The sequence below is a fragment of the Hypanus sabinus genome, chromosome 20 (assembly GCF_030144855.1).
Source record: "Hypanus sabinus isolate sHypSab1 chromosome 20, sHypSab1.hap1, whole genome shotgun sequence".
NCBI lineage: Eukaryota > Metazoa > Chordata > Chondrichthyes > Myliobatiformes > Dasyatidae > Hypanus > Hypanus sabinus.
This window is the reverse complement of record NC_082725.1, coordinates 50,954,472-50,978,260: the sequence shown is the minus strand read 5'-3', so window position 1 is coordinate 50,978,260 and position 23,789 is coordinate 50,954,472. Positions and strand designations below refer to the sequence as shown.

General features: G+C 41.4%; 1 protein-coding gene across 1 annotated transcript in view; it reads left to right on the top strand.

Annotated features, from left to right (window-relative positions):
* The window catches only part of LOC132378519 (E3 ubiquitin-protein ligase RNF144B-like), a 75,946-nt gene that overhangs the window by 10,901 nt on the left and 41,256 nt on the right, over positions 1-23,789 (top strand). Inside the window, exons 2-3 of the mRNA XM_059945474.1 lie at positions 7,530-7,724; positions 9,836-9,940. Of these exons, the coding sequence (XP_059801457.1) occupies positions 7,563-7,724; positions 9,836-9,940 (267 nt within the window). The 5' untranslated portion in view covers positions 7,530-7,562. The remainder of the gene's footprint in view (positions 1-7,529; positions 7,725-9,835; positions 9,941-23,789) is intronic.

Below are 23,789 nucleotides of genomic sequence, written 5' to 3'. Positions count from 1 at the left end.
TTAGTATGGAAGCAAATTCACAGGGCTTGTAGAAAACTTCACCATGTTTAGGCAAAGTTAACATAGATTTATGAAAGGGTAATGGTGCATGTGGACAGGATATAATCAACATGATGATCATGTAGAACCATTGGTGTTTCATGCCAGACAAAAACAATTGCACAAGCCATTTTGGCTTGTTATTCATCTATCTTACAAGAAATGTTGCTCTGTTAAGACCTATAAATCATTTTTCTTTCTTGTATTCTGGCTTTTCAGCGTAATGTAGTGCACATGTATTAGTTGGCTGAAGAGGATATTATAGGAATCAACAACCTGATGACATGAAAATCACCTGTGATGTTGGCGTACTATGCTTGAAATATGTGAATGGTATAGGACAGTTTAGGAAGGATAGAACTATATACATTGGAGTTTGACTGAAATATACAAGGTTTTGAGTAAGCTAGACAAGATGGGCTATTGTTTTGTTGTACCAAGTGGTCTTGTCATGCAGTGTAGAGTTAGCTGTTTGGGTCTGATATTGGGTGAAATTTCTCCAGTGGATCTTCAAAACACTCTGAATGAGGGCTGTAGACATTCAGTTTTTGAGCATATTTAAATCTTGAATGATTAGGTTCTTGCACTCACCTTGAAATCAATTGTTATGATTATCAGTTGGCAAAGTGGGTTTGAGGCACCTCACGGGAATAAATCCTTTTTGTTCTTGTATTTAAAGGTGTCATAGTTTTCTTGTTTCCTGTTTCTGCCTGTATTCTGGTTAAATACTTCTGGCAGAGGTGTTTAAGAGGGGGCTCGATAATAACTGAAATTAAAGAATTGTCAGGATCATGACAGAGAAATAAGGACTTGCTGGAGTTGATGGGCAGAATAGCAGTTTGTGAGCTCTCTGGGGTCTGTGTATGGGTACCTCTGTCCTGGTTTCTATTTTGGAGAGGAGAGGGGAAACTGTGTTGGTCTGTGGTCTCTAGTTGTGACAGCTTCTTGTGGGGCATCAGAAGTTCTGAGCGCTGCATTTGTTCAGTGTGGCTTGGTCAGTCTGAGAATGTGAAGAGGGTAAGGGGTACATGTAGAGGGGGTGGGCGAGGGGTAAGTGTAGCAAAATATGTAGACAGGACAAGAGAGACGTATGTCATTGGGGAAGTAAGGAGAGGTAGCTAAAATAAGGTGCCAGGCCAGATGTGGAGACCACAAGGAAAAGGGAACCTACGACCACAAGACAATGTGCTTGGCAAAATATTTTGAGGATACCTAATTTCAAGTGTTTTGAAGTACGTCAGTATTAATTCTAGGTATTACGCTTTAACCTTTGCTAAATTCTGAGTATTTCGCATGTTTAGCTATGCAATAGCCAATCAATTGATGAATTCGAATCGGTAACCATATTTGCGAATGTAGTACCCTGCTTTCGAGTATAAGTATGACCTTTGTAAACCGACAGATTGGGAGTTGGCTACCTTATGCCCGAAGTGCGAAGGGCTGCGAACTCCTCTCTGAATAAAAACTGTCTCAGAGGTAATTTGTGTCTCTGGTGTTTTTCCTCAACCGAGCAGGTTGACAAGTCCATGCACCAAGTACTGTGGACTTTACTTGGTTATCTCTTACCACCTCCAAAATAAAGTTTTCTTCCAAGGTTCTCCTTTGAGTAATATCTGTACAGATAACACGCAGCTTGTGGAAATGTTTTTGGTACAGAATGTATCAGAAAGCTATAAGAACAAAATTTGGTCCTTTGGACCTGAGTCAGAAATTGCACGAACAGCTGTTATATTGGTTATATTAATTACATGTAAATGGCATTGTAAAATACTGTAAACTGCCGATTCTTATTTCAGAAAGTGGTATGCTTTACTAGGGTTGCTACAAGCCTTATTTTTAAGGGTTCACTGAAAAACCTTGGTAATATTCTATTTTGGTACTTGATTGAATAATGGAGTACCTTGGTCTTTTGTTCCACAATCACTTCTAGCATAATTGGTCTTTCACTTGTTCATTCAACAATCTCCTATCATGTTCAACTTGTTGCTTGCAGAGTTGAACATTGGGTGATGCAAGTTCCTGTTCCCTTTTCCAAGTTTTGGCTTTGAATATTCTTTGTAATCTCATTCAAAGCTTAGCTTCCCTCCCCCCAACATTTCTTTGTATGGATATATAAATGCATTAATTCTTCAAACAAATAAGTGATGATATATGGCAATAGGCCATTTGTTACCCCTCTTTGCTTTCTCTTTTCAAAAGTTGGCTGAGTATGATACTGTGTATTGCCTCACTTCTATTTATTTCCAAGTATTTACTATCTTTGGTGGTGTTGGCTGTCACACGTTCTGCTTCTTCCACGAAAAGATCTAATAGATTCCTGTGGGGTGGGGGGGGGGGAGAAGAATAATTCTCCATTTCTCTTTTAAGTGGGCATGACAGGTTAGATTTGAAATGTTTCCAGAGACCTGAATGTGGGAACAAAGTTACAAGATAGAGGTGGTCATTTTGGTCTTCTGAGATGGTAGTGAATTTCTGGGAATGTTTATTTTTGAAGGCTATGGAGGCGAGATCATTAGAAGTATTTAAAATGGAGTGAGGAGACTTTGAAAGACTGGGAGATCGAAGATTGTGGTGGGGGGGAGGTAGCTGGGGAGAATGTGCACAGCAGGATAGTTGAAACAGATAAACTATGATAGTATTGAGTGGGTGTGGTGAGGAGAAAGGAGACGTGGGGCTGGGCAGGCTGAAGGCATCAGGTGGCCTTCTCCACTAGCTTTGTGTTGTTCAGATACATTTATAACTACCAGTTACCATTTAGTAAGACCATTGATTTTTTGGATTTTTGACAAACTGTCAAGTCGTATTGTTCTTTTTGCAGCAGGTGTAGTATTGACGTGTTTGTACGGCAGTTATGTTTGGACTATGTGAAGGAGCACTGGCTCTCTAGTAATGGTTCTAGAATAGGATCCAATGAAGGGAGATGATTAAATGTGTGTTGGATCACCATAGTTGCCAGCAAAAGCAAAAATGAAATTGGCAATATCAGAAACTTGAATATTCCAGATGACATTTCACTGACCTCTGGATTCCTGAGCAGCTGTTTGGGTGGAGTTGGCCTTTCCTTTTAAACTCTTCTTGGATGAGGTCTCCAGATTTTGGTAATGTCTGCACTGCTGCTCAAATCCCATGTCTGAGATGCACATCTTTATCCTGGGAGGATTGGAAAAACAGTATCAGCTGTATTTGAGTCAGTGCTACAGATCACGTACATGAAGAACAATGCTGCAATTCTGGAAGGTTTCCACGAATGTACATTGTTGCTTAATACAATCTGGGGGGGGGGGTGGGGGATGAAATGTTGCACTACATCTTAGAATTTCTTACTTTAATGAGACTTGCACAGTAAAGGAAAAACTTCATGGATGTTGAAGGTCACTGATAAGCAAAGAAAATGTTTGAAGAATTAGGGTCAGTCAGCTCCATGGAGGGAGTAGTAGTTAACCTTTCAACTGTCTAATGAAACTAACTTTTTTTCTTTTCACTGCTTCCTGTTCTATCTTTGTGGCCCTATTTCTTGCTCGTGTTAGCTGACTATCACGATTACATGTGTAGGACTTCAGAACTGGGTGCTGGACTTCAATCTGACCCATTGGTTTTGAGATAATTTACCCCTGCCTGTTGCCTGCTGTTGTGACTGTTTAGCACTCATGTAGACCTATGTTGCAGTTTTTACTGCCTCATTTTTGGACATCAATTTAGTGAAATAGGATAAAATTTAAAGGTAACATTTCATTTTTTTTAGATGTGTTTTACCTTTTTATCCCATTCCACTTCCCAGACAATTCTTTCAAAGTGAGGCAAGGCATTCTTTAAGATCTCCTGTCCAATAGTTATTCCTCCAGGTGACATCGCTAAAGTGATTTCACTTTTCATTACCCTGAAGTACTGTGTTGGGCTGACTAGTATCCAAATTGTTGATATATGCCCCATAGTACAATGGTGACTGCACCTCAAAAGTATTTCAAATGCTTTAAGCATTTTTGGGTCAGGCAACAAAAGCCACTTATTCAAGCTGGTGCCTGACAAGTAGCCTTTGCTTCATGCAGAATGATTAAAGCTCTAGCTTTGACTCTGTGCATCGTGCTTTAGTTCACACAAAGTGTGGGCTGTGCAACATGTCATGGATTCCAATTGGCAAATTATTGATATTATCACTGCATTATCAACTGTAGGCACTAATTAAGCATATTTTCGCCTGGAATTTCCTGGCAGCTGTGCTCTTTCCACTTGCACTTGTGTTGCACAGAGTGGCCTGTCTGGTAATGCCTTCCTGACTTGGTTATGGTTGGCAAGACCCTGTGTTCCTTGCAGCTGTAAACAACATAATGTGGCAGACACTGTAATGCTTTGACAGCTGGTTGGCTGAACTAGTCATCAGACAATATGCAAGTGTATGAATGTAATGGATAAACGACAGACACTATTGCAAACATTTTAAAAAAGGATTTTAAAATATTACCAAAAATGTGAGAAAACAAATTAAGCTAATTAATTTAAAATAAATATCTAATAACTGATACCATTCTTCATTGAAATGAATGCTCATTTACTCACATTGCCTTATGAAATAGGAGGCCCTTAGGTCTATGCTGGGTGTCTATTCATTACTTCTCTTAATTCCCATGACTTATCCTGCTGTTCTGTCCTCATGCTCATCAACCCTTCCCCACACCCCCTACTTCGATTCTTCTGATCACTCCCCGCTGAACATCGATGGCTCCTCGATAGAGATCATTTAGAGCACCAAGTTTCTTGGTGTTCACCTGGCAGAGAATCTCACCTGGTCCCTCAACACCAACTCCATAGCAAAGAAAGCCCAGCAGCGTCTCTATTTTCTGTGAAGGCTGAGGAAAGTCCATCTCCCACCCCCCATCCTCATCACATTCTACAGGGGTTGTGTTGAGAGCATCCTGAGCAGTTGCATCACTGCCTGGTTTGGAAACTGCACCATCTTGGATTGCAAGACCCTGCAGTGGATAGTGGGGTCAGCTGAGAAGATCATCAGGGTCTCTCTTCCTGCCATCATGGACATTTACACTACACGGCTGCATCCGCAAAGCAAACAGCATTATGAAGGACCCCACGCACCCCTCATACAATCTCTTCTCCCTCCTGCCGTCTGGGAAAAGGCACCGAAGCATTCGGGCTCTCACGACCAAACTATGTAACAGTTTCTTCCCCCAAGCTATCAGACTCCTCAATACCCAGACTGACACCTCAATACCTGACTCCTCAATACCCAGACTGACACCTCAATACCTGACTCCTCAATACCTGGACTGACACCTTACTGCCCTATTGTCCTGTTTATTATTTATTGTAATGCCTGCACTGTTTTGTGTACTTTATACAGTCCTGGGGTAGGTATGTAGTCTAGTGTAGTTTTTTTTTTCTCTCTGTTTTTTTAGGTAGTTCAGTCTAGTTTTTGTACTGTGTCATGTAACACCATGGTCCTGAAAAACGTTGTCTCATTTTTACTATGTACTGTACCAGCAGTTATGGTCGAAATGACAATAAAAGTGACTTGACTTTTTAACACCCTCATACACAAGATGAATTTACAAAACCAATTTAACTGCTCATCTTGCAGATAGAGGAAGAGTCTGGTGACCCAGCTGGGGAAAATGGGTCCCACAATCTCTTTGACCCACTTCCATCAGGACGGTGGTACAGAAACATTAGTACTAGGGCTGCTAGACTGGAAAACAGTTTCTTCCCTCAAGCTGTGAGACTATTGAAAACCCTGCCACCATCAAGGTCTTGCCACGAGGGCACTGAGCTATCGTTTACCTGTGCTGATTGTTACTACATGCATTTTGAATTGTATTTTAACTTGTATATAATTTGTAGTATAATATTTTGGTTTGTCTGCTCTGCGATGTCGGTTATGTGGGTGCATCCTGCTCCAGAGAAATGCTGTTTTGTTTGGTTGTATATATGTACAGTCAAATGACAATAAACTTGTTGAGATGAAACCCACACAGTCACAGGGAGAACGTGCAAACGTCATGCAGACAGCACGGGAGGTCAGCATTGTTACTGGAGCTGTGTGACACCAGCGTCAATACCGTTTTTGCATACACATTGAAGTGGGAACATGTGATGATGTCAACTGGTAGAGCAACATTCTGCACTGGAATAGTTTACGTGTACTTTCTTTCACACCAACAATTTCCTTGATGGTGAGCTGTGGCTTTCAGTGTCATCACTGGTAAGTTTTCCTCCATTTTGTACTTGAAACAGTATCCCACTTTGTCATTGCTGGAACTAGTGCCTGAGGATCTCTTCATAAATACTGCATGGATCCCTTCACCACAAGAGCTTTAGTTTTTCCTTCACTCGGAGCACAGATGTAAAAGGGCAATAAATCCCAGCCTTGCTGGTGGTGACCACAGCCCAAGTGTGAAGATATCTCAAGGTTCTCTGGCAAGTTTCCTACAGGCATTGAATGGAACCTTGGACAACTTTTTTGTCTGCTATGTTGGCAAGACCAGGAATGATGGAAAAAATGGGATGTTTTTAAAAATGTATTTAGATAGCAAGAAATATTCTTACAATTTTAATTGCATTATTTCTTGAAGGCTTCAAAGCATTTTTCATGCTTTTTGGAGAGTAGTCCATTTCCAAGGCTTGCTGTGAATGTAGGCACAGAAAGATCCCACAAGCACAAATAACCAGTTTATATGATGGTGGAAAAGATGGCGTGGCTCTTTAGGTTTTCTTCAAACATAAAGGGGATGGACATTTTAACCTGAAAAGGAAACAAAGGGCTATGTTTAAAATCTCTTCCATAGGACAGCACTGTATGCACCTTTAATGCAGTGTACTGGTTTTATAAGCTGTAAATGGAATGAATCAACATATGTCTTGCTCCCAAACAACTTAACCAGGTTCAGTTGCTTGAATAAGGTTATTCCAATGGAAATAATGGTTTGAAATTGTTGCATGATGTTGTAACAAACATGAATTATGTAAGAAAGTTGAATTGAAATGAATTTTGGTGATGTGTATGTGTAATTTATTTAACTACTTCAGTTGCTGTGCAATAGATTTGCATTTGTGGAGCTGATGATTACTCTATTTGTGGAGCTTACCTTTGGAGATTCAAATAGGTGGTTATTAATTTTTCTCTTGGATAATAAAGCTACAGCAGGTTTAAATGAGTTTCTGGAGTGGTCAGTTGGTAGTTTGGAGTAGTTCCCAATCATACTTGCTGCCTGAAAGTTCAGATACGATAGATTCACCAAGTGGATGTTCTCAATGTAGTGTGAAGCAGCTGAAGTGAGTGATGATACTCATAAATGATTGTTCAATCTTTATTTTATTCAAAACAAATTCAGTGATTGAGATCGTACATAAAAGAAAAAAGGTGAATCAACTTAGTAATGCTATGAGTTGATCTGTATAAAAAATGAGCAAGGCAAACTTTTTGCTGTATCTTGATACATATGTTGATAATAAACAAATCCTTAATATTGTAATTATTACAGGTGCCAGGACCGCTGGTGCGCAAACTCTCGAGAATGGAGACCGTTAGTAACAACCATCAGGTGGCAGCAAAGGGTTTATCGGTTGACAGTGAGTTGACTCTTGAGCCACTGATAACGTGCAAGCTCTGCCTTTGTGAATATGCTCCTGACAGAATGACCACTCTGGAACAGTGTAGCTGTGTCTTCTGTACCCTGGTGAGTGTTCTCAGTTGCTCATAACAGAGGGGAGCTTGTTGAATCTGAGCCTGGTGAATAGGTATAACTGAGGTTGTCTTCATTTTGACTGATCAGGAGTGATGCAGGTTTACTGTAAGTGGTAAATCTCAGGAACTTCCTAGTTCCCTGTCTCAGTCCCTGACGCATGTTTTATTGTCTCTGATCTTCATTCCAGTGTTCCCATAAATTAGTTTCCATAAACTAGAACTATTCCAAGCCCATTACTAGAGCATTTCAATCAAACCAACCTAATTATCTTCCTCTAAGCACTTAGATTATCCATATCCGCTTAATCTTTTTCTTTCATCCCCTTGTCCACTTTAATTTGATGGTTGATATTTTTTCTGCCTCAGTCATGAGTCTTGGAAGTAAAAAGCTTATACATCTCTGTGCAAGTAAATTTCTTCAGCACTTCCAAGTCCATTGTATTGCAAGTCAATCCAATGAAGAAGTCAGAGATTTTCTGGATGCTTCTGTATTTCTAATCATCTGGCTGCATCTAAATCAGGGTTTTCCAACCTTTTTTATGCTATGGACCAATACCATTAAGCAAGGATACTGTGAACTGTTCCAGGTTGTGAACCCTTGATCTAGATGAATCCTCACATCTATCTTTCATCTAGTATGTAGACTGTTTCAACCAATTATCTTGGTTTTACGTAAACTCTTCATTACTTCATGGTCTGTATCTCTGCCAGATTCAGTAACAGCAACCAAAGTTCACACAGGGTGACAATAGAATTGTACAGTCCTTCAGCCCACTGCATCCATACTGATCTTTTTGCCCAGCTATAGTCATCCCATTTGCCTACATTAGCTCTGGATCTTCAATGCCTTGCCTATTCAAGTGCCTGTTTAAGTGGGTCCTAAACATAGCAGTTATATCCATTTCCATGCCAATCTCTGTCAATCCCAATATCAACCACTTTTTGTGATAAATCAAAAATAATTTTCTTCTGGGATCACCTTTAAAGATCCTCCTCCTCACCTTAAACTTATGATCTCTTGTTTTGATACACCTATTATGAGAAAAGGATTCCATCTGTTCCTTTTAGAATTTTGTATGTCAGGTCACTCTTAATCTCTTGTGCTGTGCTTCAGGGATTCCCAACCTTTCTTGTTATGGACCAATACCATTAAGCAAGGGGTCCATGGACTCGGGTTGGAAACCCCTGCTCCAGTTAAATGAGCCTATAATTGCATTAGAGAGTGTACATGGAAAATTATTGTCTTCACAATTAAAGTTTAATGACTATTGCTACTCTTAGTGAATAGTTTATCTCAAATTTGCTGACATTGTGTCTACCTTTGGTTTAAAATGTGTATACTTTTATCTCAGTGTGTATAATGTTCTATTAAATTATCCAATAATTTTGTTAATCTTAACCAGATCATTGCACAGGATGAGTTGATGTGATCTTTCCCTCTTTCCCCCACCCCAGCAGAATCCTATTGCAGAGCCTCTTGGGGTGGGGGAGGGTGGAACTAGCTCCAATTTTGTTTTCCCCTATTGGTTTTAAAATCCAATTTTCTTTGCTCCTTTGTCTAACCTTACAAGTGATGTATTGTCAAAGACTTTACCAAAAGCGTCTTCCTCTATACCCTGCTCCCATCTTTCTCATCTGTGTGGAAAATAGCAGTAGGCCAAGCAACAAAAGTAAAGAGAGATCACATTTAACTCTGCCATTATTATTATAGATGGGGATCTCAAATCCATAGAAAAGACAATGGTTCCATTAACATTTTTGCAGAATATTGAATACACTGGTTTACCCTTCTGGACCCTTAATTTGATTCCAAACTCTTGGAAACATTTACAATCTGTTCACAGAACTATATTTTGGAATATTTCAATAAATTACAAGGTAATTTAGCATTCAAAAAAAATTGTATGGATGGAATTATGAGCAGAAATTTGTTTTGCTAACAGTTTCAGTTGCAGCAACACAGAATATTTATGTCTCTTAAAATATCACATTTTGAAGAGGAGCAAAGCCCAAGGTTCTCTGATGCAATAAACATAGCCACCATTTCAATGCTAAATAACTGATGTTCTTTTTTTCCTCCACCCCCCATGTTTGAATCATTAGTGCTTGACACAGTATGTAGAACTATTGATCAGAGAAGGTTGTGGAACTACAATCACATGTCCAGAGCTGGATTGCCCTAAAAATGGTGTCTTACAGGATGCAGAGGTAATAATATTTCGTGATTAATAGGAATTACCTTAACTGAGTTTTGGATCTAAAGTTGTAATATTTCTTCAATTTACAGTCATCTGTTAATGCAACTAAAAAATCAAATTGTAATGCCTCAACCAATCAATTTGTCAACCTATTTCTATTGGTATCTCAGTGAATCTGTACTCCCTGACGTGTGAAGGTAATTTGGAGTTCAATACCGTTGCGCTGCCTTCAGTATTTTACAAGATGCTGTGAACTTAAGGGAAAGAATGGAGTGAAAATGGAGCAAAACACTCCATTCTCCTCTTGGAGTTCTAATTTTTCCATTGTCACACAAAAATCTGAGAAACCTTTTTTTAAAAAATTGAACCTGGATTACTTTAGAAGTAACAAAGCAAACTAAAGAATTCTAAAGGGTTTGATATTGGACCCAGAGGAATAATGTGATTGGATTATGTATTAGTCTGCATTCTGTGCCACGCAGTGATACTGAATAGTGGAAGGAGGTCAGAAGAAACGAGGTGGAAATGCATGTATGCCAAAATACAAGCAGAAATGTTCTATGTTCCACTGAACAGTGCAACCAGAGTACAGTCTTGCAGCACTCCCACTGAAGAACCTGTTAATGTTTTTGCTAGAAATGAAAAGCCTTTACTTGTGAATTGAGGCATTATTTTTAAGACACTGTAAAGGCAAAAGTAAAATGTGCTTCATATCAGAGAGCACCTGTGGCTTACTTGGATCAACAAAATCACTCAGAGCCTTTGGAGAAGTTTGACTAATAGATGTTCATTTCGCATTGGCTGCATCAGTACCAGAATTCAGAAGCAGGCTGCTGTGGTGGAATGTTTGCTTGGCTCCAAGCATCATGTGCTGCCTTCCTGCGCTACATATATATATCTACTTTAGGCAAGCTTTCTGCATTATTGTAGAACATTCATGCAGGACCTCCCTAGGTTACCAATACCCAACAGGCAGACAATTGGGAGACAGGCTGGATGGATTTCTTGCCTGTTAAGGGGCTGCAAATACCTTCTGCTGCATGGGAACTTTCTTTGCAGAGATATCCAAGTGGTTCAGTTAAATGTTCTTGCCTAACTACACCTTGCCATTGGTTGGACTTTGTTTTTGTTTAAATATGTTGCTGAGTGATAGCATTTCTGACTTGTGGATTGTTCACATTATGCACACTTCTCAGGCACAGAACCCTGTTGTAACCTGGGGAGGACTTGTATGAATTTACTAAAGTGAGATTAGCATGCTTGTATCCAAATCCACTTCTATTTGTATGGTGACCCCTTGATAGAACTGATGACTTGTATCAGTGCAGGAGTTTTCCTGGCAGTGTTTCGCAGTGCATTTTTGGTAGCTTCCATGGGTGAAATTGTTGCTCCTTGGCTCTTAATTAAAATTTACAAATATAGGAGATATCATTGTCAAAGTTAATGAATGTTCATATGGTTAATCAGTATCTAAAAAATGGGCTGGGCTGACAAATGAATGTGGCAATCAGAAAATGGGAAGCTTTTTTCTGATGTGGCAATCAGAAAACTTCCTGTTGCTTGCTCGCGTTCCTAGTTTAGTACAATCCCCTTCCATTTTCCCAATGTACTTGGTTTGCCAAACTCATGGGCTAGGTTGAGAGTGGAATTGTAATCTCAGTGTCAGATTTATTCTGTTCATTCATTTAAGTAATTGTAAATTATCGAGCCAAATTGCTAAATCTGCCCCTCTGTCTGCCCTGACAATTAACTTTTATTGTTGATTGTTGAACTAGGCGATGGGCCCCTAGTTCCTCCTATCACCTTCCAGCCTCTATCCCACCATCTGCAAAATACTGGTGATCTTCCCTCTTCCCATTAAGTAGTGAGGCAGGGTTAATGTTAATGCATCTTTTACCTCTACAGGCAGTTTGACTCCTGAGTTATTTTAGCTTTTTATTCCTGGTTCCAGCATTTGCAGTTTCTTTTGTCTTCTTACTTCATGAAGCAAGGCAGTAGTGTGGCGGCTCATTTCCTAGCGTATGCGAACCGACTCACAATTAGATAGCCTACGGGGGTTTGCGAGCACAGAGCTTTGGAGCCTCTTCGCCATGGGGGGCCGGTTGACAGAGGCTTAAAAGTGAGGCTGAAGTTTTCGAATAAAGTTTTTCCTTCGACTGCAGTTACCGACTCCGTGTCGTAATTTTAGCGCTGTTTGTAGCACACCGCTACAATTGGTGACCCCGACGGTCCAAACGATTTTTGGACCAGAAATGACCGACGCCGCCTCTGTTCATGCGGTTTCGTTGACACTGCCGGGTTTCTGGACACAGCGCCCGGACCTATGGTTCCAGCAAGCCGAAGCCCAATTCCACGTTCGCCGGATCACCTCAGAAGACACCCGCTACTACTACGTGGTGGGCTCCCTCGACCAGGACACAGCTGCCCAGGTCGCGGAGTTCGTACAGTCGCCCCCGGCAGACGGCAAGTACACGGAATTCAAAGCCCTGCTCCTCAGGACTTTCGGACTCTCACGGCGCGAGCGGGCTGCCCGTTTACTGCACCTGGATGGCTTGGGCGACAGACCTCCATCGGCTTTAATGAACGAGATGTTGTCTCTGGCCGAGGGACACACAGGCCTCATGTTTGAGCAGGCATTCCTGGAGCAGCTGCCCGAGGACATACGCCTGCTGCTGTCCGACGCGGATTTCAGTGACCCCCGGAAGGTGGCAGCCCGGGCGGACTTGCTGTGGAACGCCAAAAAGGTGAGCGGGGCGTCCATCGCACAGATCTCCCAGCCACGCTCCCGGCAGCAAACCAGTCCAGGCCCGGCCGCAGAGCCCACTAACCCCCGGCCCAATGACCACTGGTGCTTCTACCACCAGCGGTGGGGCGCAGAAGCCCGCCGTTGCCGCCCGCCCTGCAAGTTCCCGGGAAACGCCAGGGCCAGCCGCCGCTGATGGCTACGGCGGCTGGCCATCGGGATAGCCTCCTGTATGTGTGGGATAGCAGGTCGGGACGCCGCTTTTTGGTCGATACTGGGGCTGAGGTCAGCGTTTTACCTCCGACAAGTTACGACACTCGCAGCAGGGCACCGGGTCCCCCCCTGAGGGCCGTGAATGGCAGCACAGTAAGGACCTATGGCACCCGTCAGGTGCAGCTACAGTTCGGCCCCAGCCAGTTCACGTGGGACTTCACACTGGCCGCCGTAGCCCAACCGCTTCTGGGTGCGGATTTTTTGCGGGCTCACAGCCTGCTGGTTGACCTGCCCAGGAAGAGACTGGTACACGCCGAGACCTTTCAGACGTTCTCCCTGGGCGCGGCCCAGTTGCCAGCCCCTCACCTCGGCTCCATCACGCTGTCCGACAACGACTTCACCAGGGTCCTGGCGGAGTTCCCATCGGTTCTGGCACCGCAGTTCACAGCAGCCATGCCCAGGCACGGCGTACAGCACCACATCCCGACACAGGGACCACCCCTCCATGCCCGTGCTCGGTGGCTTCCCCCGGACAAGCTCCGACTGGCGAAGGAGGAGTTCCAGAGAATGGAGGAATTGGGGATCATCCGGCGGTCCGACAGCCCCTGGGCTTCCCCCCTGCACATGGTGCCCAAAGCGACGGGGGGCTGGAGACCGTGCGGCGACTACCGCAGGCTGAACGAGGCTACCACACCGGACCGCTACCCTGTGCCGCACATTCAGGACTTTGCGGCAAACCTGCACGGCTCCCGGATCTTCTCCAAGGTCGACCTTGTCCGAGGGTACCATCAAATCCCGATGCATCCTGACGACGTCCCCAAGACGGCTCTCATCACCCCGTTTGGCCTCTTCGAGTTCCTCCGCATGCCGTTCGGCCTGAAGAATGCCGCACAGACGTTCCAGCGGTTAATGGATGCGGTGGGACGGGACCTGGACTTCGCGTTCATCTATTTGGATGACATCCTCATAGCCAGCGGCAGTCGTCAGGAGCATCTGTCCCACCTCCGTCAACTCTGCGCCCGACTGAGTGAGTACGGTCTTACAATCAACCCTGCCAAATGCCAGTTCGGACTTGATACCATTGACTTCCTGGGCCACAGGATTACTAAAGACGGGGCAACCCCTCTGCCCGCTAAGGTAGATGCGGTCCGCCACTTCCCCCGACCCACCACGGTCAAAGGCCTTCAGGAATTCGTAGGTATGGTCAATTTCTACCGCCGCTTCCTCCCTTCAGCTGCCCGGATCATGCGCCCCCTGTTCGCCCTGATGTCGGGTCCGAGCAAGGACATTACCTGGGACGAGGAGTCCGCCGCCGCTTTCGTTCAAACGAAGGAAGCTTTGGCTGACGCCGCAATGCTAGTACATCCCAGAATGGACACCCCTACCGCCCTCACAGTGGACGCATCAAACACGGCAGTCGGTGGGGTGCTGGAGCAGCTCATCGCAGGTCGCTGGCAACCCCTGGCGTTTTTCAGCAAACACCTGCGGCCACCCGAGCTCAAGTACAGTGCTTTTGACCGGGAACTGTTGGCGCTCTACCTGGCAATCCGGCATTTCAGGTACTTCCTAGAAGGTCGGCCCTTCACCGCGTTCACGGACCACAAACCGCTTACCTTTGCGTTTACGAAAGCATCCGACCCCTGGTCATCCCGCCAGCAACGCCACCTGTCCTACATCTCTGAATACACAACGGATGTCCGGCACGTCTCGGGTAAGGACAATGTCGTGGCGGATGCGCTCTCTCGCCCTACCGTTCATGCCCTTTCCCAAGGGGTAGACTTTGAGGCACTGGCAGAGGCACAGCAGGTAGATGAGGAGATTCCGAGTTACAGGACTGCAGTCTCTGGTTTGCAGCTCCAGGACCTCCCCGTGGGCCCAGGTGAGAGGACCCTGCTCTGTGACGTCGCCACCAACCAGCCCCGTCCGGTCGTCCCCGCAGCCTGGCGGCGACGTGTTTTCGACTCCATTCATAACTTGGCGCATCCCTCCATCCGGACAACTGTCCGGATGGTTTCCAGCAGGTTCGTTTGGCACGGACTCCGCAAACAGGTCAGTGAATGGGCCAGGACGTGCATGCACTGCCAGACGGCCAAGGTGCAGCGGCACACCAAAGCCCCACCGCAGCAGTTCCATCCCGCCCACCGGCGTTTCGACCACATTCATGTGGATATCGTGGGCCCCCTGCCAGTGTCGCGCGGAGCGCGTTACCTCCTGACTATCGTGGACCGGTTCACAAGATGGCCAGAGGCGGTCCCGCTCACCGACACCACCTCCGAATCTTGCGCCCGAGCCCTGATCGCCACCTGGATATCCCGCTTTGGTGTACCAGCCCACATTACCTCCGACAGAGGCGCCCAGTTCACCTCCAGCCTGTGGTCAGCTATGGCCAGCCTTTTGGGGACTCAGCTGCACCACACCACTGCCTACCACCCACAGTCGAACGGGCTAGTGGAGCGTTTCCACCGTCACCTGAAGTCGGCCCTCATGGCCCGCCTGCGAGGAGCCAACTGGGCGGACGAGCTTCCCTGGGTCCTTCTCGGCATCCGCACAGCGCCCAAGGACGACCTGCACGCCTCGTCGGCCGAGTTGGTATACGGCGCGCCCCTGGCCGTCCCCGGGGAGTTCCTACCAGCCCCGAGGGGGCAAGAGGAAGAACCCGCTGCAGTCCTGGGCAGACTTCGCGAGAAGCTCGGTAACCTGGCCCCCATACCCACTTCACAGCATGGGCGGCACCCGACCTGCGTACCCAAAGACCTACGGAACTGTAAGTTTGTGTTTGTACGAAGGGGCGGGCATCGGCCACCGCTGCAGCGGCCATACGAGGGGCCGTTTACGGTGCTCCGGAACAACGGGTCCACGTTCGTGCTGGACGTTGGGGGGAAGGAGGAGGTTTTCACGGTGGACCGCCTCAAGCCGGCCCATGTGGACCTGGCGCAACCGGCCGAGTTTCCGGCGCCTCGGCGCAGAGGCCGACCTCCCAAGCAGGTTCTGGCCCAGGCTGTGGACATTGGGGGGTGTATCGCCGGTTCTGGGGGGGGGTTATGTGGCGGCTCATTTCCTAGCGTATGCGAACCGACTCACAATTAGATAGCCTACGGGGGTTTGCGAGCACAGAGCTTTGGAGCCTCTTCGCCATGGGGGGCCGGTTGACAGAGGCTTAAAAGTGAGGCTGAAGTTTTCGAATAAAGTTTTTCCTTCGACTGCAGTTACCGACTCCGTGTCGTAATTTTAGCGCTGTTTGTAGCACACCGCTACAGTAGCACTTAAGGCCAGAACTGCAGGCTGTTGTGATTTTATAGTCATGCTGTCAGCATTCTGAACTTGGATGTTGCAGATCTCTTTTCTTTCTTTTTAAATCTTTTTATTAATTTTTAAGCAAACATAAATGAAACATGAATACAAAGTGTTTGAGAGTACATAGTTGATAGTTTAAATAGACATTCAAATATATAATAATCAATATATATAGCCTCCCAAACTCATAGTATTTATGAACAAAAGAAACAAAAAAAAAACCCAAAAAAAGAGAAGGAAAAAAAACACTACCCACATGGGCCATTGCATAATGTTAGATACATACAGTAGTGCCAATAACTCCGAACCTCCATCCAAATAATTAAGGATAATAAAAGTGAGGTTTAGGAAAAGACAATTTAACTCATATGAAAATGTTGAATAAATGGTCTCCAAGTTTCTTCAAATTTAACTGAAGGATCAAAAACAACACTTCTAATTTTTTCTAAGTTCAAACAAGAGATAGTTTGAGAAAACCACTGAAATATAGTTGGAGGATTATTTTCTTTCCAATTCAATAAAATAGATCTTCTAGCCATTAATGTAACAAATGCAATCATTCGTCGAGATGAAGAGGATAAACAACTATAATCCACCACTGGTAAACCAAAAATTGCAGTAATAGGATGTGGTTGGAAATTGATATTCAGAACTCTTGAAATAATACTGAAAATATCTTTCCAGTAATTTTGTAAACAAGGGCAAGACCAAAACATATGGGTCAATGAAGCAACATCAGAATGACATCTGTCACAGGTTGGATTAACATGAGAATAAAATCGAGCAAGTTTATCCTTAGACATATGAGCTCTGTGTGCAACCTTAAATTGTATTAGGGCATGTTTAGCACAAATAGAAGAAGAATTGATTAATAGCAAAATTTTCTCCCACTGCTCAGTGGATATAAGACAATGAAGTTCTTCTTCCCATTCTTTCTTAATTTTTTCTGATACTTCTGGCTGTATTTTCATGATCATATTATAAATGACAGCTACTAAATCCTTTTGACAAGGATTCAGAGCTAAAATTCTTTCCGTAATGTCCAATGGACATAGTTTTGAAAAAGACTGTAACTCATTATACAAAAAATTCCTAACTTGCAAATATCTAAAAAAAAATGGGTTTTAGGTAAATTATATTTATTAGATAGCTGTTCAAAGGACATAACACTATCATCCAAAATCAAATCATGAAAACATGTTATACCTTTTGTTTTACACACAAAAAAAAAGTTTGATCCATAAAAGAGGGCTGAAAAAAATAGTTAGATATTATAGGGCATGATAAAATAAACTTACTCAAACCAAAAAAATTACGAAATTGAAACCAAATTCGCAATGTATATTTGACTATAGGATTAGTTATTTGCTTATTCAATTTAGATAAAGAAAAAGGAAGTGAAAATCCTAAAATTGGAAACAATGAAAAGTCTTGTACAGATTTACATTCCAAATTTACCCATTGTGGGCAAGCAGCTGTAGTCGATTCTTGTGTCCAAAATATTAAATATCGTATATTAACTGCCCAATAGTAAAATCTCAAGTTTGGCAAAGCCAAACCACCCTCCTTCTTAGGCTTCTGTAAATATTTTTTTACCTAGTCTAGGATTTTTATTCTGCCACAGATAAGAAGATATTTTGGAGTCAATAATATCAAAAAAAGATTTAGGAATAAAAATTGGTAATGCTTGAAATAAATATAAGAATTTGGGTAATACCATCATCTTAATAGCATTAATTCGACCAACCAATGACAAAGATAATGGAGACCACCTGGTAGCAAGTTGCTTAATTTGGTCAATTAAGGGTAAAAAATTAGCCTTTAATAAATCTTTATGTTTTTTAGTAATTTTAATACCTAAATAAGTAAAATAATCTCTAACAACTTTAAATGGTAAATGTTTATAAATTGGAACTTGCATATTTAATGGAAATAATTTGTTCTTATTAAAATTCAATTTATAACCAGAAAAGTTACTAAACTGAGCAAGCAAGGACGAAATAGCAGGAATAGATCTCTCAGGGTCAGATATGTATAGTAACAAATCATCACCATATAACGATAACTTATACATCCCCTCCCCTCAAGTAATACCCAGAATATTAGGTGATTCACAAATGGCTATAGCCAAGGGTTCCGAAGCAATGTCAAATAGTAAAGGACTTAAAGGACAACCTTGCCTTGTACCACGGAATAACTGAAAAAAAGGAGATCTTTGATTATTGGTAAAAACCGAAGCCAAGGGTTTATAGTATATTAATTTAATCCATGATATAAATTTTGAACTAAAATTAAAATGCTGCAACATATTAAATAAATATGGCCATTCAACTCTATCAAATGCTTTTTCAGCATCTAAAGAAATGACACATTCTGGTATTTTGGGTGAAGGAGTATAAATAATATTAATTAATTTTCTAATGTTAAAAGATGAATAGCGATTTTTAATAAATCCAGTCTAATCTTCAGAAATGATTCGAGGTAATATATTTTCTAATCTAGTAGCCAAAATTTTACTAAAAATCTTAAAATCCATATTCAACAAGGATATAGGCCGATAGGATGCACATTCAATAGGGTCTTTATCTTTTTTAAGAATTAAAGAAATAGAAGCTTCATAAAAAGATTGTGGCAATTTGCCTATAATTAACGCGTCTTTAAAAATTTTACAAAGCCAAGGAGAAAGTATAGAGGAAAAAGATTTAAAAAATTCTGCAGAATAACCATCTGGACCAGAAGCTTTACCGGAATTCATTGAAAAAATAGCCTTTTTAATTTCAGTTTCCATGATAGGCGTATCTAAGAATACACTATCCTCTACTGTTAATTTTGGAATATTCAATTTCCTTAAAAATTCATTTATTATAGAAGAATCCTCAGCAGATTCTGATTGATATAAAGAATTATAAAAATCTTGAAAGGCTTTATTTATCTCTTTATGGTCGATCGTCAGAGTGCCATCTTGTTTACGAATCCTAGCAATCTGTCGTTTAACCGAAGCAGTTTTAAGTTGATTAGCCAATAATTTACCAGACTTAACTCCATATACATAAAACCGGGTTCTAGATTTAATTAACTGATTTTCAATCGAAGAGGATAATAACAAACTATGCTCCATTTGGAGTTCCACTCTTTCTTTATAAAGTTCTTTGCTGGGGGTCACTGAATAAATCTTATCAATTGCTTTGATTTTATCAACCAATGTTAATATTTTTGAATTAGTTCGTTTCCTAACTCCAGCAGAGTATGAAATAATCTGTCCATGAATCAATGCTTTAAAAGTGTCCCATAAAATTCCACTGGAGATCTGTGCTGTAGAATTTGTTGAGAAAAACAAATCAATTTGTTGTTTGATAAAATTAACAAAGTCTAAGTCCTGCAATAAAATAGAGTTGAACCTCCAAGATTTAGCATTAATAGATGAATTCATTATCTTAATAGATAACTTCAAAGGTGCATGATCAGAAATGGTAATAGTCATATTTACAATTGATAACATCTGTAACTAAACGGTGATCAATGAAGAAGTAATCAATTCTTGAATAATTATGATAAACATGAGAAAAGTATGAAAACGCTTTGTCATTGGGGTGTAAAAAACACCAAATTTCGAAAATTGCTGAATAAGTCATAAAGGAATTAATAAGAGAGGCCGATTTATTTGGAAGAGCTTGGGTGGGCTTGGATCTATCCATCGAAGGGTTTAAACAACAGTTAAAATTCCCACCCATTATCAGCCTGTACTGATTCAAATTGGGAAAGGATGTAAATAGACACTTAAAAAATTCAGGACAATCAGTGTTTGGAGCATAAACATTAACTAAAACAACTTTTTGATTAAAAAGTAGACCAGTAATAAGCAAAAATCTACCTTGTGGGTCTGAAATTGTTTCATGGTGTATAAAGGAGGTTGAAGAATCTATAAAAATGGAAACACCTCTTACTTTGGCTTGAGAATTCGAGTGATATTGTTTGTTTTTCCAAAACCTAAAAAAGCGTTGACTATCCACCTTCCTTACATGAGTCTCTTGTATAAAGATAACATTAGCATTCATTTTATGGATTACTTTGAATATTTTTTCCACTTGATCGGATGATTTAAACCATCAATATTCCAAGAAACAAAATTAATAACCTTATCCATATTGACTATATTTATTACAATTAACACATAAGGTTAAAAAAAAGATGAACTCATGAATCCGGAAGAGGGAAGTAAGTTCAAGGAGGAACTGGAAGTCACGGCACTGCAACCATCTTTGTAGTTTCATATGAGCCCATGAAGTGAAACTAAGCATAAAGCAAGCAAAAAGAAAAGAAAGAAGAAAAATCCCCCTCCCTCCACCCTCAAAACCCCAGGAAAAAAGCCAAAAAGAGGCAAGCAAGCAATCTAACACTAAAATTACCCCCATGTCTCAAGACGGCAACTCAAACAAAAAAAAAGTTGAATAAAAGTTACAAACCACCCATGTTATAAGAAAGGGTTGGCATAGCAAAAATTAAAATATAAGATTAGTATATATATATAAAACAAAAGGATTTAGGAAAAAAAATTAAAATGATAAAATCCATTAATGAATAATATTGAATTAGTGTTTTAAAAGAAAGTTTGAAACTTATTCAAACACATCAAAACGGATGTGACGTTCCAAGCACTAAGGTCTTTCGGAAAGAAGAAACGACATTTTATTTTAAAAAAAATCTTAATATTTAAACATTAAAAATATAAAAAAGTGTATACAAACTTAAAAGAAAACCCTAATAAATTACTTTCAAAACTAACAGATGAATATTATGAAAAAATAACAAACTCAGAATAAACCAAAAACGGACTTTTACCATGTATAAAAAAATACATGTAAGCCATACATAAAAAAAACATCATTTTATAAAAGATCCAAATCTATAAACTAATCATTACATTAGTCAACCCGATAAAATGTTATTCTTCAAGAAACCTTTGAGCATCCGCTGGAGATTTGAACAGCCGATAAGTTCTGTCTTCGAGAGTAACTCTCAAATGCGCTGGAAATAACAGCGCTTGCTTGTAGCCTTTCTGATGAATTTCCGACATAACCGATTTAAAAGCCATTCTTGCCCTTAAAACTTCGGGACTGCAGTCTTCCAGAATACGGAATTTAAAATCTTGAAAGCTGATCATACCCTTTTTCCGTGCAGCCCGAATCAAACGCTCTTTGGTATGAAGATAATGGATCCAGAGAATTACTTGTTGTGGTTTCAAACTTGAATCTGAATGAAAACGAGAAATGCGATGTGCACAGTCGATTATTAGAGGGGAATCCAGTACTTCTGAGCCAAAGACATCCATTAAAAATTTGGAGGAAAAAACAGTGAGATCGCCATTCTCAAATTTTTCCGGAATCCCAATTAACTGAAGATTTTGTCTTCGAGAGCGGTTTTCAAGATCAGTGATTTTAGATTTATAATGATCCATCTGTTGAGAAGTCGAAGTTTGCTGTTGTTGCAAAGTTTCAATTATACGATCTGTCTGGTGAGCGGCTTCTTCAAGAACTAAAATACTTGCTTGGTGTTTTTGTGACTCCAGTGTAAGTGCTTGAAGTTTTGCGTCAAATATCTTTAAAATTTCATCGAACGTAGAAAGCTTTGCGGTTAATCTACTCTCCAGTTTTCCAAGTCTGTTGTCCATAAGATTCACAATTGCTTCTAAAGTTACCGTTTTTTCATCTGTTTTGATTCCTCTACTTTAGACATTTCAGCCAGTTGAAAATGATTCAAACAGTTGAAAAAAATTTCATATGTTTAAACCCCTTTAGAATAGGTATAAAAAGATCAATTAGGGGGTGTTTGTAGGTTTAAAAAAAAGTAAAAGGATTGGAGCAAAGCCTAAAACTGCTTCACTCCATAAGTGCCAGCTTGAGACCTCCCGTTGCAGATCTCATGGCTGAAAGTGGCAACCAAATGGCACAATTGATTCTTGCATGAATTTTATTAAAGCTGAGTTTTTGCTTCTTTTTACCTTTTCAGGAAAGGTTGTGGCTAAATTATACAACCCAATTAAAAAAAAAACTATGGTTGTATTGAGGACATTCAAATAAGCAAAGGATACAGGCAAATGCTATTAGTGTAGATAGCAAAAGGTTGCTATGAAGAGCTGAAGGGCCTAGTTCTGTGCTGTGTGACTGACAAAATTGTGAAAATCCTCATTTGCTTCTAGTAAGAGCAAACAGAAGTTTATAAACTTGTAAATTTCTGGGAGGGAAAACCAATTGTTTGACTTGTATAAACACTTTTACTTTTTTAAAAAGCATTTAATTCATGCCATTAAATGATGTTCCAGGAATTCAACACTATAAAACAGGAACGTAATTTGTTTGGATGTGGGATCTCATATAGAAATGAGTCGGTCTGGAAATGGTTGGGTAAATTGCAAAGCCAGGAATGACTGAGGAGGAAGAAGGAAGCTGGTGGAGGGGATGGAGGCAGTAAGCTCTCTAAGGGATTAGATGAGGAAATCTGGCTCATGGTATTAAACGTTTGGTATCGTGGGCATTTTGTAAGTCTGTGCTTTAATACTTCCTTACGCCTGAAACATTAAAGAGCTGGGCATGAGGTTCAAAGCATGGCTAATCTGAGGGTGCAGGGAAATATAGAAATATTAGGTTCAAATATCTGTGTCTTAATAAGTGAGTGATGGAAGTGCATTGTTGAAGATTGAAATCTGCTTGTGTAGTTGGTATGATTTGTCATTTGAAGATCCATTTTTTGACCTTGACCGGTCCTGTGAGGTTATTGAATTTCTTATGACACTGCATCTACATCCTTGGGGTGTACTACTGCCACTGGCCTCCCTTTATTTCTGATCCCACTGGATTTTGCTAGCACGTTTGATATGTTCCTTGAGTTCTTGATGATCTATGATATCTCTCTCCATGGTCTGGCAATTTGTGCAATTCTAAAACCTTGTAGATTGGGTCTGTTTTACTTCCTCCACATGTCTGATTTGAGTGATAATACATACAGAATCTCTCTTTAAGAGTTTCAGGTTAGTTTTTAGTGGTGCTTCAAAGTTTTGGATTCCTGCCATCATCCAAGAAAGAGAATGCCAGTCATGGGTTAATGTGTATTGGATTCCCTCCATCCATTTTCAGATTCATGGGACAGCTCTCAATAAAACTATTCTCGTTAGGAAGTAAAATGCAGTTTTCCTTTAAAACGTTAAATGTTTTGAACATGAGATTCTGCAGATGCTGGAAATCACAAAATGCTGGAGGAACTCAGCAGGTTAGGCAGCATCTAAAAACATTCAATGTTTTGGGCTGAGATCTTTCAGGATTGAAAAGGAAGTTGGGGGGGGGGAGACAAAATAAGGTGATGGGGGAGGGGAAGGAGTACAAGCTGGCAAGTGATTTATGAAAGCAGGTGGGGGGAGATAGGTGAGGGAGGGGGAAGTAGTGAGAAGTTGGGAGGTGAGAGGTGGAAGAAGTATGGGGCTGAAGGAGTCTGATGGGAGAGAAGAATGGACCATGGGTGAAAGGAAAGGAGGAGGGGCACCAGAAGGAAGTGATGGGTAGGTGAGGAGAAGAGAAGAAGTGAGAGGGAATCCAGGATGGGGAATAGAAAAAGAATG